At 35.6% G+C, this 17,589-nt stretch overlaps 2 protein-coding genes across 2 annotated transcripts; one reads left to right on the forward strand and one right to left on the reverse strand.

The window, feature by feature from the left end:
• Positions 1–303: 303 nt before the first annotated feature.
• On the reverse strand, positions 304–5,296 carry LOC141837641 (uncharacterized). The gene is made up of 2 exons (XM_074725017.1): positions 4,952–5,296; positions 304–2,019 (listed from the first exon to the last, which is right to left on the reverse strand). The coding sequence occupies exons 1-2, from the start codon at positions 5,042–5,044 to the stop codon at positions 853–855; spliced, it is 1,260 nt and encodes a 419-aa protein (XP_074581118.1). The 5' UTR covers positions 5,045–5,296; the 3' UTR covers positions 304–852.
• A 2,326-nt stretch (positions 5,297–7,622) lies between these two features.
• LOC141838510 (sucrose transport protein SUT4-like) lies at positions 7,623–17,589 on the forward strand. The gene is made up of 14 exons (XM_074726016.1): positions 7,623–7,871; positions 9,160–9,225; positions 11,831–11,929; positions 12,003–12,067; positions 12,133–12,217; positions 12,894–12,927; positions 13,029–13,128; positions 13,758–13,833; positions 14,626–14,982; positions 15,088–15,231; positions 15,935–16,168; positions 16,256–16,319; positions 16,397–16,440; positions 17,243–17,589. The coding sequence occupies exons 1-14, from the start codon at positions 7,623–7,625 to the stop codon at positions 17,411–17,413; spliced, it is 1,788 nt and encodes a 595-aa protein (XP_074582117.1). The 3' UTR covers positions 17,414–17,589.

The following is a 17,589-nucleotide window of genomic DNA, read 5'->3' on the forward strand; positions in this document are numbered from 1 at the left end:
ACGGAAATTAATGAAGCAAATGCAAATCGTAGGAGCATCGACCACGCACAGCCAAAGCATCAATAATAGGAGCAGCCCCCTTCAACCCTAATTGTTGCCGCCGTCCCTGATTTGCAACCCAAGTTATGCAATTGGCCCTTGATTCAATTTAATTGTTTTTTAAAATATAAAAATATAAATATATGTTTTACAAAAAATGTTCCCCAGATTCGATACTTGTTCATGAATTCACAATAAGAATATCTAAAAAATTATTGGCCAAACTACAATCCTAAGGCAGCTCTATGATAAGACTCCTTTAGAGACGTCTAATCCAACTCAGATTGAATCACAACTGAGATCAATTTCAATTTTAGTTACAAATTCAATCGATCCAGTTTGAACATTTACATAGATGCACCCTAAACACAGTCGAAAAAGATACACCTAGACCTCATTACCTGCAAAGAGACGATGCACCTGAAGGATAAGAAAACATCAGCAGTCAAACAAGGAGGCTGGAGATACATCAAAATCAGAAACAGGGTACTGAAGTTCCTAGAGATGTGAGTTCTGAAGCAGAACCTGTGTTTCTAGAACAAAGATATGTTATAAACAACACTCGTTTCCTGATTATTTAATCAGCAAAGAAGACTATTAATGTATCACAGTTGTTCAGGTAGAGAGACAGCAAGATCTTCTCTTTATTGCCTGTCAAGTGCATGTTGATGATCTCCTGTATTAAATCTGGCAGTCAAACACTACTAGTGTGCTTCGCTGTGTATTTAAGAAAAAATATTCACAGATGCTTCTGATTCTGACATGGCTATCGGTGACAAAAGCTCCTCCCTTGGATTTACATAAAATGAAGAATCAGCTCAACCCTGGCTGTATCATCGGCATAAAAGCCCAACTCTTCCGATGCTCAGATGTTGCACCGACGACCTTCTCGTTGGCCCACCAATCAGAACCAACATTAGGTGCTTCTGAAACCCCCTCTGAGTTGTCAAATTTGAATTCTTTAGCCGGGGGGATATTGAGAGAAGATTGCACTTTCTCGGGCAAGTCATGGTAGGTGTCATCAATGCCGATTCTCCTATTGTTATCTGCTTCATTAATTGGTAGAACCCCATCAGTTCTTGCAGTAAAGGTTTCAGATGTCCCTTCACTAGAGATTGCTACCTTCTTTTCTAAACAGCGAGTGAACTGTTCAGCGGTCAAATCAAATGAGACTCTATTATCCATTGTGTGTTCGTTGTTCTTAGGCACAACAGTGGATTCCACTACTGGTTCAGCTGCTGATATATGACCATCCAGAAGTGATCCGCCAATTCGAGTGTGTCTAGGTATAAGCTTTTTTGTACCAACCACTTCAGCACTCAAGACTTTTGGTGGTTCACCAATAGGGAATGATTGGAAAGAGATGCCAGCTGAGTGGTGATCAGGATCAGGGAAAGGTGAAGAAGGACCAGAACATACTGAACTTGGTGATATAAGGCGACCTATTGGGCTTCCAGGGTAAAGTTGATAGGTTGGGAACTCATACGCCTCAGTTTTCTTGCAGTTTGCATCGAATGAAGAAGTCAACAATTTGGCAAATGGTACCTCAGGCGAAGAAGGGGTTGTCAGATGCAAAGGCTCTGGTGGAGGCGTAAAGGGAGCCGTGGATGGTTCAGTCGTGAAAGTGGAAAAGACAGGGGGTGACACCAATTGTGTCTCGTTTGCATAAGGCCCAATGGCAAAGATGGAGGTTGGACCACTTGGAGAGTAGGTTCTTGTTGAGAGCGCAGAGAAAGAGATAGGAGCTGCAGGTGATTGCATGGCAGAGGGATTTCCTGATGGTAGAAAGGAAGCTGGAGAAGAAGGTGGTGCAATAAATGGAAGCCTCACTTCAGGTGGATGATTTGGGTTCTCAATTGCAGGGGTATCAGACCGAGGAAATGCAGGTTCAGGGACAAGGGCAGCATGACTTATGCGCTTCTCGTTTCTATGTGATCCAAAACACCAATACACACTGAGCCAGGCAGTCCATCTTCTTCTCTGGAATTGAAAGAAGAAAAAAAGAAATCAGGTGGGAATGTAGAGATATTATGAGTCACTATTAGTAAACACCATGAAACTCATGAATTTTGCATGCAAATAACAAACGAAACTCACTTATTGTATGTAGGTATAATCACTTTTTACTTAAAAAAAATAGTTAACAGATAATGCATAAACTTTGGGTTGCTAGTTGAGTGCTTGAGCACGAGGTTCCCTCTTTCATTGCTCAAAGAATGTAGGTTGTGTAATCCCCGTAGAAATGGTGTCCAAGTAATTTACTCGAGAATTCCCATGGTGGAAAATAGGGATAGCAATGGGAACCCAATAAGGCGATAACTGGGAATCGGTGGATATCAACCCTTTTATGTTGAGTTCAGGTACCTGATTATACTTAATAGATTGGGTTCAAGTTCGAGTTTGCTTAAAATTGCAAGTAACTGCACATTTTATTCATTTAAGTTGGATAAACAAAAACTAAACAATAATGTCAATTGTCAGCCGATAATCAAATATTAGTTGCTCTTGAAGGTCAAACAATAATTATTGAACTAGTAGGAAACTGAATGACATATCTCAATATGCTTGCGTGAAGCAACAACGTTTACTACCCATAAAATTCATCGTGTTTACAGAAATCACAAATAATTTGATCTAAAATATCAGGCATAATATATCTATGCATTAATACTCATTCACTAGTGATATAGCATTGTGCAGAGTTACCTTAATTGTAACAAAGCAAGATAATTAAAAGAACATTAAATTGCACTACTATAGAGTCATATTTTGTGTCTACTCCTTTGAGAAATCCTTGAAATAATTGTCCACTGAATGTCAAACCTACAAACCAATATGAAAATGAAAACAAAACTGCTTTCCTTGGAATGACCATTGATAACACTTGAAGTGGGCAAATAGAACAATTGCAACTAAGAGGGTTTGAGTGAACTTAAAATAGGAAACAGATGTTTAACTAGGCTATATAAAACTTTGGCAGTGAAACTTATGTTTGATAGAATTGACTGAAGCTGAAGCTGCAACTGGAAAGGAAGGAAAAAGGCACATGATAGTCAAGTGGGTGGGAGGAAAAATATATTAGGCCTGGAATAAATAACAACAATCTACTTTATTTTTTCCTATCTCTTTCGTCTTTAATGTTGTGATCTGGACTATTTCTTTAAAGTCAATAATAATCATTTAAATTTTACTGCTTAGCACCACTAATCACTATCAATTTGATTACAATTTCTAATATCTATGCATGTGTACTGCCTCAGTAAATCCAACACCTCAAGAAATAATACAGCCAAATCCTCGAGGAAAACAATGAATATAATGCAGCCCATGATCATTGAGAAAATTTTGACTATGCCATGAAGTTGATTTGATGACTTAAAATGACATATCAGACAGCATCATTTCAACATATCTATTTCAAGCTCCCAGCATGCTTGTTGCGGCTTAAGAATGCTATTGACTCTACCTTTTTGTTACCAAAGTAGTCTAATTTGTTTAAAAAACATCTCTGTCAAGCTTCAATCCAGATTTATCCAACTTTAACCAAGTTAAGACCATATATCATGTTCCATGGAAACTAATAAGAAAAAGGAGAAACTTCGTTTTTAAGGTTTACTACCATATATGTTATTTAACTATATATCTATTCATGTTAATCCTAATTATTTGGAGGTCAGTTGCATGGATTAATTATCAAACTCTATCTAAAGCTATGCCACTAGTGATGGTTAAATCAACTAACTCATTTTTTTATTAAATTACCTAAAGTTTTATTTGCTCTGCCCCTACCTTTTGCATCCTCGACTCTAATATTGATCGAACTCATCTAATTGTAGAATTCATTGGTCACTTTTGAACATTTTCATATTGTGTCAATTTATTTCTCCATTTTATCATCCACCGGAGATACTAATTGCTTTTGAGTAATAATATCTTTTTATGTTTATTTTTAAATAACCTCAGGCATCTATTTTACCACTTCTGTCTTCAGACAGCTTTCTTCATTTTATCATCCACCAGAGATACTAATTTCTAGGATTAATAATTTATTTATTTATTTATTAATAACCTCAAGCTTCCTTTTTGTCACTTTCATCTTCAGACGTCTTTTCTTCACTTTATCATTCACCGAAGATACTAATTGCTTAGTGCCAATAATATTTTTTGTTTTATCTTGTTTTTAATAACCTCAAACATCTATTTTACCACTTTCATCCGTTTTTAGATAATATTTGGGGACGAATTGTTTCTTGAGAGTCCAATACTCAATATCCAGTTATACCATAATCTTGTTAACATTTTCTTTTTTAGTCTAGGCACATGATGATCCAAGACACCCTCATCAACTGCTCACTCTTTATCTCCAGTTTAACTAATGTGAAAGAAACAAATAAGCCCAATTCAGCTACTCAAAGCAAATATGGAACTCATAATTTATGTGTAAAAATGACGAATGAAGGATGTAATATAGAATCAACTTCCACCACAGACACACAGAGAGAAATAATATGCAAAGCTTAACTAGGGTTTACTATGTTCTGAACTGATAGGTAGTTCCTAAAGCTTATCACGATTAAACAGTACCAACCAAACACCCACAACTTCACAAGAAATTCACAGACTTTAAATAAAACCTTTACACGATTGCCTTGTAGCTCGCCGGATTTGAGTCGTTAACTGATTAAGGAAACAAAAATTAAACAGTATAAATTCAAAAAACTCATGGCAACAGAACCATTGCCCAGATCTCCTGTGTGCCCTAGGAAATACATAAAAAGTCAAAACTTCTGTAACCATTACAGATCTAAGTTCTAACCCGATGAGACTACAAAAGAAACCCAACATCAATAACCATATCAAAGTCATAGAACGAACTAGCGGAGAAAATAGTAAAGAGAACGCAGAAACCAACCGGAATGGTCACTTGCTGGACACGGCTCTCAGCAGCGACAACCGCCGCCGCCGCCGCATTCACAGTCTCCACGCTATTATTGACGCCCCTCATCTCCTCTTCCTAAATCCGGAAGAAAGAAAGCGCCCCGATAAAAAAAAAAATCCCCCAATCGCGGACCGATTTATGTACGAACAACTCAAATCCCGTCGAAGAGCGACGATTCACGAACGCATCGGGGCAATTCCCCAACAGGAATCGATAAAACTCCAAGAGAAACGAGTCGGATCTCGCCACCAAAGGAGATCGGAGAGAGAGGGAGGAGGAGAAAGCGACGGCGAGGTGGAGAAAGAGGGCTGGAGAGAAGAGAAGCATTTGAAGTCGAATCTCATTAACCTTCTAGTGGAAACAGCTTCAAAGCGAGAAGGTCAAACACGCCATCAAATGTCGTACTCAAGTCTGCCAAACTTACCAGTTTACCTTCATCCCCATTGCCCCGTCACAAGCGAATCTCTGCCGTCAGAATGCTGGAATCGTCAAATTCGACGGCCGATATGGTAGAGAGTGGCACATAAATGGAGGAGAAGATCAAGGGTGTTTCGGTACTTCCACAGGCTCGCGTCACGTGTGCGTCGATGCCTCAATCGTAATAATTAATATTTTTTTATTGGCCGCGGTTGGCGTCGTAGCTCGCGCCGCTCGTGCGCGCAGGGAGTGGGGCCCACTTTGGGGACCACCGTACTGATTGGACGACAGTGGGGTTGGAGTGAGCTGGTGAGCGAAGAGGCCCGCGCGGAGAGGAGTGAGTAATTAGTGACTAATCTCGGTATTAATGGTGTTTTAACTTTGGACTAACAAAGATTGTAAACTAATCAACCCGACTTAAACTTTATATTTTTAAAAATTATTTAGTAATGGAACCGAGTGAACTTAAAATTTAAATTGTTAAATTGATTATTCAAATTTTATTTGAATTTTTTACTTCAACATAATTCATTTAGATATTATTAGTCTTTTAATTTGAGTTTATTTGAATGTTTAATTTTTTTTAATTTTATTTTAGTTGATGTGTTAATAAAAAAATTATTGATAAATATGATTTTATATTTGTGAATATTATTTACTAAATGTTTATATTTTCTTTTTTTTATATATTGACGATAAAATATTAAATATTCACTTATAATAATAACATATCTAATCTCAAATATTAATGATTTACCTTGCTCCAATAAGAGTTGGAATCCGTCACCCTAACGATCTCACACGATTAGTCTCACGACTATCTGTAAAGATGTAAATCGAGAAGCTACAGTTGACCACTACGGGGAGGGTATTGCCTTGGTGAAGTAAGTCTGTCCCGTTGTAATTAACTCAATTATATCCCAAAGGCAATGATTTACTTCTCTTTAGCGAAAGATGGAATCCGCCATTCTAGTGATCCCACACGATCAGTCTCACGATCATCTGTGAAGAAGTAAATCGAGAAACTGTAATTGATAATGATTTACCTCTCACCCACAAGCGTCGTGTGATGTGATAGGATGATAAAGTACTTAAGAAAATAAATAAAAGGATCCAAGTTTGAATCATAATAGTAGGAATGAGAAGGTTGTTTATCTATAAAATTAGTCGGGTGGACATTTATATTAAAAAAATAAAAAAAATTAAATATTCATGTTTTATATTTAAAGGGTAAATCGGGATATATTTAAATAACTATGGTTAATTAAAGAAACATTTAACTTAAACCAATTTAATGTAGAATTGATGAGTTTAAGTAGGGAAAGGGTAGGTTAATTAGGTAGCTAATTAACCTATTTTTTACACGTGTACTTTTGAAAAAAATATAGAGTGAGACTTCAAGATTGTTGTTAATTAATTGCTTCCTAATCAAGGCAATGCGCAAGTCAACTTGTCTTGCATATTGCATAGGAAGACTAAACTCCAAATATGAAGTCATATATTATCGTTAGTTTTATCTTAAAGTCATAGATATTCCCATGTGAGTGAATAAATCAAATGAAGGTGCATTGAACATGAGTTTTTAATTATTTTCATCAAAATTGATATTTAAAGTCACCAAACATTCATAAAAAATAATTATCATCATATTTTTATTTTAAAAATATCTTTTATTCTATAATTATTACAACATATAATTACTACAATTATAATTAATAATATATTAAAATAGATGAACTTAATATTTTTTGATTCATTTAGATGGAATTCATCACGTCTGGTCAAGCTCACGACCATCTATAAGAATTGGATTTATGATCATCTATGTAAAGAGATAAATCAAAAAATTACAGTTATCATGATAAAAGAAGGATATTATTTCAGTTTTAAAATTTAATCTTTGTCTACTTTAATAAATCTGTTTTATTTTATTGTAACTAACTCAATAAGTAATAATTTTTTTTTTGTTCATGTTGGAAGGATAGGTGCTTATTTGGGATAGCTGGTAGGATTTTGCCTAATGAATTTTGAAAAAAAGTTGCTATAAAAACAATTTCATTCCTTCTCCTTGGAGTCGTCTTCTTCCCCACGCTTCCGCTTTAAATCTCCCTCGTCTTCCTCTTCCTCCCCCTCCTCTTTCGCCCCTCCAATGTCGGCAGCTTCTTCTCGTTCCCCTGGATGCTGATCCCACCATTCACGCTTGCTCGATTTCTGACATCCGTCCGCAATGGCCTCCGACGCAGTCCCCGGCCGCCTCTTATACCGCCACCTTGATAAAGCGGAGGTCGAGCTCGCTCATATCGGCGCTGATCCGGTCCCCCGCACCAACGGATCTGGGGTCTCCTCGGCTTCGGAAGGCGCCTTGCGCCCCAAGAAGGGAAGTAGCTTGAAGACGCTGATCCTTAGCTGTATGGTCGCCGCCGGGGTCCAATTCGGGTGGGCTCTGCAGCTGTCCCTGCTGACGCCCTACATCCAGGTACGACCCATTAACTTGGATCGGAAGGATAACACATCGAATTATGATGTTCGATTAACAACTTTTAAAACTTTCGGTGCCTTTTTGGCTCTAGAGATGTATTTTAGAGTGTTTAAACGGTGATACTTCCTCACGGATTTGGGTGCGCTGTATGCTTGGATTGATACGAACATACATTCTTATAGTTGGCAAGATGTAACTAGCACTATAATCTGGTGCCTGAATGATTGTGCGCTTTCATTTTATACTCGGGCGATTCTATTTGGAGGAGACCCGAGGTTGTGTTGAGATGAGTGGTTGTTTTATGGGTGTAGCTCATGAAAATAATACCTCGGCTTGATGTCTTAAGTGGTGCATATTCTAATGTAATAAACAGAATTATGAAAAGTAAGCTCAAGAGAAGTTTTCTGAGACTATGGAATAAAATAACTGGAAATTGAAAATGGAGTTGCTGTTATTTTTGTTATTGCTTCTAAACTTACTGGGGCATATACATACAATTTTGGTTTCATAATGCCTTAACTTGGAATATTGATCACGTACAAGTAATTGTGTAGATAGTATGCACATTACTAACTTTATAATTAGGGAAGTTGCAACAAAATGGATCTAAAATTTTAGTACATAACCATATAATGCAAGATTACTGCATAAGTGTAAAAGTTTTTGGTTCAGCTGAGCAAGTTCAGTAATCTACAGTCTTGCTGAAGTTCTGAAAGAAGACTTCTTTGTAGGTGTTAAAATATCATAGGATAAGGAATCTATTGAACTAACCGATTAAATTTAACAAATTTTAAATACCAAAGGAGTGAAGACTGATGTGTATGATGTAAAGGATGACTGAAGCATGAACATGTGGTCTTTTGTTGCTAGTGTCGAAAAGCATTGGGAAAATAGTTATTGACCCTTCAGTAACCTTTATTTTCTTCCTGGCAGGGTTTGATAATTTTTCTGAAAATATCTGCCAGAGGTAAATAATTTTCTTCTTGGGATAGTTCCATACTGATGAGCAGTATTTTTCAGAAGGAAGTTATTACTACTGTTAAAAGTCAAAACTTGCTATAGTTGTTCCTTTGCAGTTTCCCCTATCTGATGTGAACTCCCAAGCTCAAAGCATACTTTAGTATTATCATCATTTTTCAGTTGTTATTGAATTCTTCAGCTCAGAACATACTTAAGTATTCACATGATCTTTCAGTTGTTATTCTTATAATTTACTCTCCATTTTGGTTTCTTGCTTGAATTATCTCAGAATCTTCTAATGGTACCAACCTTTTCTCTTTCACAGACACTAGGCATAGAACATGCCTTTTCTTCATTCATTTGGCTTTGTGGACCTATCACTGGCTTCATTGTGAGTACTCTCAATTTATCTAGTCATGGCTTTGTCTGAATACAGAATTTGTATATGTTATTGCTGATCTAATTTAGTCAAATTTGCCTCTATCTGATCACTTCTTCTATGAATGTCCTAGTAGGATTTTACCAACAGTCATTCGTTTTGGAAACATTTGAATATTTGTCTTACTTTATGCACGACAACTACTCTAGTCCATTGTCATGAGCTGTTAATTGAACTCAGTCTATGCTCATGTTTGTATTGACATCTTTTCATATATCAGACAGATTTTTTAGAAGACAAAAGATGATGCCTTTTTCTTTGTAAATTTAATAAACTGGTCCATTTTATCATATATATAAATTTTACATGTGTTAATGGTCTCATAGAAGGGCAACCTTGGCATAATGGTAAAGTTGCTACTGTGTGATATGGAGGTTACGGGTTCGAGTCTTGGAAACAACCTCTTGCAAAGCAGGATAAGACTGCGTATAATAGACCCTTCCCCGGATTTCACATTGGCAAGAGCTTCGTGCACCGGGCTGCCCTTTGTTAATGGTCTCAGAGATTTTTTTGTGTCAAAACAATATCTTTCCATCATTTGATGATTATACTGAACCTTGCTGAATTTTTTTCTTGACTCGTTCAATTTGTTCATGTGCTTAGTTGCCACTTCTCAAACTCATGGATAGAATATTTGTGTGGATTTTCTCTCTTACTTTCTAGAGACCTATTGTTCTATTGCACTCTATTCCTGATTGCGACAGGTTCTTTTCTTTCTGATCACATCATTAAGGTGTATTTGAGCTGTTTTTCCAACATAACTCTTCTTTCTTCTGCAAGATAACTTTTCATGCATGAAATTACTATTCTCTAAGAACAATCATTACAAGTATGACATGCCTTCAAAACTACTTTACTATTAATATATCACCAGTTGTATAAAAAACCAACTATTGATGTTTCACAATAATAAATTGAGAACTCATCAGCAAAAGGGACGTAAAACCTTACCCCTTTTGATCATTAGTTTGTAAGCTTTTGCCCATGGATAATCCTTGAGCTATATGCTTAAAGATTATGAATCATGTGCAATAAGCTTGATTGACATGCTACATAGATTAATGAACTAATTGGTATTTTGTGGCTTTCCTGACCTGCCTAATTTTCATTCTTATGTTGAACCAAGTAGATGCCCATGCTGAACTTGGGTGCTGCCTACATGTTCTCAATTGTATGCAATCTAGTATGTCTGATCTGATATAATCTGGTATTATGGATGTTGTAGACTCCTTGTTCTATAGGAGTGGTAAGCCATCTGATGTATGATGACATTGGTTAGGAAATTATAAATCTTTCTCGATGTACTCATAGATATAAATTTTGCCAAATCATTTAACATTTCATTTCATTCTGATCTTATATTACTTTGTGTTTTTTTTGTTTCTTTTGTTCTCATTTCTCGTAGTGCTTAGGAGGACCTTCAACTCCTAAACACATTACCTGATGTTATACTGTGCAGAAGTTTAACTTTTTAACTTCTCCCATGTAGGATAAACTCTTTTATGTGGAAAACATGATTTTATTTTTAGTAAACATTGATTTCAGTGTTTTCATTCCTCAATCTACACTAGGTAATAATTTTTTTTTACGAAACTGATATTGCCAATTTTGTTCCAGAACTATATAAATCTCATTTCACAGGTTCTTTTTTATGATTTCACTTATTCTTTTTGCTATAGCCTATCGCTGGTGCTTTTTTCATCTACTATGAGAATGTGAATGCTTGCTTTAGAGTTTTTTGAAATTTATTACAAGCTTTTGCATATTTACTGTGACAATGTTTTTAAGTCAGGATTTTCTTTCTGTATATCATTGTTATCTCATATTATTTTTCTTTTTCAGTTTTGATTACTTTTTATGTACTAGTACTATAACATGATTTTTTTTTTCTGATTCATAGCAATTGGTAGTGTTCTAAAGTCTGTGATTTTTAGAGCCTATTGATTCCTTTCCTCTGTAGTTGCTTTGTTAGTAGCTTTAGAGTCTTTAGACAACTCATTGTAGAGGAATATGATTTTTTTTCATGTTTATTTGAAACAACTATTTGTGCTCGATCCATTTAGGGGATTCTTGGATGAGTTCTGATAACATAATGTTTTAGCTTTCAATACTGTCTTGCATTTCTTGTAGAGTTCAATTTTAGAACTGAAACAAACTATTTCACACTCCATCATTGTATAGTTTTACTACCCTACTATTTGGATCAGATGATAGTTTTCCTAGAATGTCTCAGTTAAGAAAGTATAGTGACCAATCTATATATTTATATTACTTTGGCTTATGTATGTTAACAAATGGATTGGATTCGAATGTACTCCCAAGCCAACACATTGGCTGAATTAAACCCAGGATATGTTTATTAAATTACTGAGCATAAGATTTAGGAAAAATTCAATTTGTACATTTATATTCTTAACAAAATTCTTCAAATTTTGGTATAAGCATAAACTACCATCATGCTGGAAATATTCTATGGACCAGATGACTAGTTCCATTGGTTTAAATAGAAACCGTATAGTTTCAATCTGAATATACCTGTTTTAATTCCTGGTTCTAGGTTCAACCTTGTGTCGGCATATGGAGTGATAAATGCCACTCAAAATATGGAAGGAGGCGACCATTCATTTTTCTTGGCTGCCTCATGATTTGTTTTGCTGTAAGACACTATCAGATATTGCTTATATAACTTACTGCACTTCATTATTAGGCTTAACCCTTTTTATATCCAGGTTATCTTGATTGGGTTTTCAGCAGATATTGGTTTCTTTCTTGGCGATACTGATGAACATTGCAGGCAAGTAATGTCTATAATGATGCTGAATGCTCCATATTATAATCTAAATCTTTACAAAATTGCAGTACTTTTAAGGGTCCCCGACCGCTAGCGACTGCTGTTTTTGTGATTGGTTTTTGGTTGCTGGATCTGGCTAACAACACAGTGCAAGTATGAAAGTTTGTCTATGCCTCTGTTTATGCATCTGCATCAAATGCTTATTCTAATAGATACAATCGTTGGTATCCTATTGCCACATATTTCTGTAGGTTAAGGTTTCATATGGAAGTAAAAAAGTAAATAAATAAACTAAAAAAAAGAGGAGGTTGTGTTTGAGTACATTGAAAAAATAAACTGCAAATCAACAGATTATGCATTATCAAGTGCAAACACAGATCCCTAGTTAGTTTAAATGTTGAGTTAGTATTAAGTCAATAATTGAGCTACATGACTCAATTTAGTATTTGGTATGGCATAGCACCAATGAGTTGACAAACAAATGGTAGCATCGGAGCAGACATATAACTGAAATATATGACATACTAATGCTATAAGACTAGTTTTCTAGTCAGTCTAAATGTTGAGTTAGTATTAACTATTAAGTCCACAGTTGAGCTACATGACTCAATATACTTGTATTTGGTACTGCATTGCATCAATGAGTTGATAATAAACAAATGTTAGCACTGAAGACATTGCTATCAATCTACTGCATTGTAAAACTAGAAGTCTTTGGCCAAGGATGCCACATCACTTCTTTTCACCTTTAGCAGTAGAAACCAAGTTTGAGATCATATTTTACTAAATCTGATGAGCTTTTTGATACCTTTTATTGACTGGATTTTAGGGTCCAGCTCGTGCACTTCTAGCAGACCTTTCAGGTTAATATTCATTTCTTCTACTATCTGACTGATCAGCATTACTGTCTATTTCATTTACTGATGAGAACATCAAGTGAACAAAGTGCCATGTATTGCGATAGGTCCTGATCAGTGTAATTCTGCAAATTCCATATTCTGCTCTTGGATGGCTTTTGGCAATATACTAGGCTTTGCATCTGGTGCGAGTGGCCTTTGGCACAAGTATGCTTGTCAAATTCTGTACTTGTGCATTTCTTGCTGTATTTGCTTTTGTTGTGGTTGAAGGTTTGGTTAAACCGAATACACATACCAATATAGCTACATAGATGGACATGTATATACACATTATACATAAATATTTACCTGCTCTTGGAGATACATGGTTCACCCCTGTATTTGTTCTTGTGTATGAACATATAGTAGTAAGCATTAGATGCTAACAGCTTTATTTCTTAAATATCTGCCACCTCTATACGAATCTATTTCTTTACTATGCAATGAGGGAGCCATATGCTTTAGTTATTTCTTTGTTTGGTTTTGATTTTATTAATGTGATGAAATCTTTGATCAAGAGAAAATTTAGATTTCTTCAACTTCAGCATTTCTAGTTTTTCTCTTTCTCTCCAATTAAAATCAAGGGAAAGCTTGTATACGAAGCTACTTGAACAAAAAAACCCATTAACTGACCTAAATATCTATTTGTATGTTTCGACAAGGTATATGTATAGCCTTAAAACTTAGACAACAAACATTTGTTTCGGAACTGAGTTACACCAATTAATGCAAACCCAATATTGTTCATCTTGACCACATCCACCGTCATGATAATCTTAAGCAGTTTTCTCATCCAGGTGGTTTCCTTTTTTGACAACAAAAGCTTGCTGTGAAGTTTGTGGGAATCTGAAGGCAGCTTTTCTTGTTGCTGTGGTGAGTTTATAATATATGTGTGTGTGTATATTAAACATTGATCTTATGACTTGTTCGAAATTTTAGAAGACTTGTAAATTACATGCTTTCTTTTATGCAATACTGTTGCTGATAGTACAAAAAAGAATAAGCCAATAACTTTAGTCAGTATATCTTTGTTCCTTCCATTTCATCCTCTATTATTGGCAGTCAAATGAAGCAAACATAGGGCTGGTTGTTCTTCAATTTCTAAAAGGGGTTAGCTACTGAATCATGCTATCTATAATTGAATTAGCATTCAACAATTTTTAGGAGTTATCACAGCCCTGATGGGCTCACAGAGAAACATCACCCTTATAATTTGTGTGATTTTATCGTCACTATATTTTTTACTTGATGATCAGTACAACAAACCATTTTCCACTTTAAATTAAAACAAGCAATTCTCAAATGATGGTATCAGCAAGTTGTATTAGGCTGTGTTTTATGTTTTTTTCATTATTTGAACAATTTGTTGGTAATGCATTGCTAAAGATTGTTATTGAAAGCTATTTGTATTATTTTTTATCATTTTTGCCACTGATCTGATTTCCTGCAACATTTCTATACTCATCAGCTGATTGTGCCATCCCAGTCAACCTTAAGCTGAATTTTGATTTTTTTTTGTTTTATTACAGTTGACCAAATTGTAAATACTTCCACAATCTGTTGTTTATCTTTTACTCTCATCACTATCACACACTCTTTTTTACTTTAGTTTTATACTTATGGAATGGCAAATCTATGACTTTCTATTAACTTCAAATTTTGCAGCTTTTCCTTCTGCTTTGTATGTCTGTGACTTTATATTTTGCCAAAGAAATTCCCCTGGAACCAAAAACTATGCAACATTTGTCTGACTCCTCGCCTCTATTGAAAGATTCTGAACAATACCTAGGCCAATTTGAAGGAAATGAAACAGAGAAGGTTGATAGTGGCACTTTGCGTTTTAATAAGATGGGTGGTAAAGGTGGAATGGCCAATTCTTTAGATCTGGAGCTCTGCAAAAATAGGGACCAAAGTGAAGCCTTCAATGATGGGCCCGCTGCAGTATTGGTTAACATTCTAACAAGCCTGAGGCATTTGCCACCTGGAATGCATTCAGTGCTTTTTGTTATGAGTCTTTCTTGGGTAATGACATCAGAAGTTGACATTCATCAGTACCAATTTTCTTTTAGGCTTGCAGATATGTTCCATCCCCTATGACTGATCTGTTTACTTTTACAATACTTGTAGCTATCATGGTTTCCCTTTTTCCTTTTTGACACTGACTGGATGGGACGAGAGGTTTACCATGGGGATCCGATGGGGGACATTACTGAACGAACCGATTATCAAACTGGTGTCAGAGAAGGTGCAGTTGGTTTGCTATTGAATTCAGTAAGATCTCATAAGCAATATATTTTAGCCTTGTAGCTCCAAATATAATGTTCTCTCGAATGAAGTATAACCTACTGTAGTTTTAAGTTTAGCACATTGTAGTGAAGCTGCATGTTTTTTTTTATGAATGCAACAACATTCCAGTCTGACCAGGTGCATGCCTTGCCATCGATATGTTGTTATCTAAGTTCACTACAAGTCTAATTCCACTTCACGGGGCTTTTAAATGACATCGTTGATAAATTCGTTAGTCATGATTTTCTGATATGATTATGTTTTTTTTTTGCAAATAATTTTCCTGTCAAACTTAAGAAACTTTCTAAAACATTTTAATATTGGTTGAAATATTGTTTTAAAGTATAAATTCTCTGCTTGTTAGCTAATGATGATGGTTTCACAGGTAATGGTAGTTTATAACGTCTCATAAAGATCAATGGTTACTTTAGTTCATAGGAAAAGCTACTCTTTTCCCTATCGAGGTGAGATTAGCGAGTCAATGTCAGTGGGACTTGTTAGGTATGATAGACCTGCCATATTGGAGTAGATAAATCATGTGGGCTAGATGAGCCAAGCAAACTATTTCAAGAGATTTTTATTGTTGTGATAACTATTAATTATTTATTTCTTATGATATTACAAATAAAACATAAGATCACTTTTCATTTCATGACTTACTTTTTGGTTAAGCTTTTAATTTCAACAGATTGTTCTGGGAGTTAGCTCATTCTTTGTTGATCCCATGTGCCGCAAAATGGGTGCGAAATTAGTGTGGGCAATGAGCAACTTTGCAGTGTTCATCTGCATGGCTGCCACTACAATCCTAAGTTTGGTGTCTACTAACGAGGACACCATTGCAAGTCAACATGTTCTTGGAGGCAACAATACAGTTAAAACAGCTGCCCTGGTTATTTTCTCTGTTCTTGGTTTCCCTCTAGCTGTAAGTACAAATACACAGCGACATAATTTGGTTGCTCCTATAAAATGGAAAATTATACATGTTTTTTCATACAATGTTACACGGCAGATTGCATACAGTGTGCCTTTCTCTATGACGGCCGAGTTGACTGCCGGCACTGGTGGAGGACAAGGTTTGTTTGCGCCATTTTTTGCTCTGTACAAGTCCAGTTGTTGCACTTTAAACTTACGTGATAAATTTCCTGTTCAGGACTGGCTACTGGGGTTTTGAATCTTGCAATTGTCGTTCCTCAGGTTTGTTTCCCATATGCATCTTTGAAACGCTTATATGATGATATGAACAAGAATACATTTGATCCTAGAGTTAGTTCACTTTCCTACCAAGGGAAGAAAATAACCAGAAAAAGAAAGAGGATAGGAACAAAGAAATTCATAGGAGGAAAAAAGGTTAGGAAAATATTTCCCCTAGTTTTAGTTTCCTTTGAGGATACAATTTCCTTTCCATGTTTCCTAGAGAGATAGAAAGGGTCTGAGCCCCATTGCAATGAAAAACAGTATTTTTTTTGGGGTCCAAATCCGGCAAAAATGATCGGGGTCAAACTGGAAAAAAATCTCAACCTTTCCTTCCTTTTCCCCAAAAAAAATTGGAGGAAAAATGCGACTAGAAAGATTCTTCTGTCACTTATTATGCCTGTGTTTCCTTCATCTACAGTGAACACAATCCAAACATTGAGGCCTTTATCAATTCTCTCTAGTAGATGCCATCTACTAATTCTCTAGTGGATCCATAGCTTCCATGCACTTTATTCTTGACTTTTTGTACTTTAAAATAATTCAAGCAAAAGAAATTACATTCACTAGATGGCTTCACCTTTTAGAGTGATTAGAAGATTTTATATGGAGTGAATGGAAGACTAAAGTAAATATTAGTCAATCTAATGAAAATAATTTAATTAATTTGAAAATTATCATTGATATTGCATAGTATAGAGTTTAATATAGAATAAGATTGGCATATGCGATTCCAAATGGAAAAGTTAATTTACGTTGTTGATGATGATGAACTTTGCCTTTTACTAATGTGACTTTACTACAGATGATTGTGGCAATTGGTGCGGGACCTTGGGACGCTCTCTTCGGAGGAGGCAATATTCCTGCATTTGCCCTCGCGTCCATCTTCTCCTTCGCAGGTGGCATTCTTGCAGTCATAAAATTACCTAAACTTTCAAGTTCTCATACTTCCATTGGCTTTCATGGGTTTGGCTAATTTAGAGTTTTAAAGATTGAGTCCCTCAATCCCATTCATATTCCTTCCAATCATTTTATTCATCTGGTATAGATTCAATTAATTACATGAGGAATTCATAGTCTTCCACCAATGAATTACTGAGAGAATCAAGATGAATTTGCATATAATTCTTAAAGGTACTAAATAATTTTGTA

This window comes from Curcuma longa, chromosome 11 (assembly GCF_044706935.1).
Source record: "Curcuma longa cultivar G26 ecotype Majalengka, Jawa Barat chromosome 11, ITB_CL_G26_1.1, whole genome shotgun sequence".
NCBI lineage: Eukaryota > Viridiplantae > Streptophyta > Magnoliopsida > Zingiberales > Zingiberaceae > Curcuma > Curcuma longa.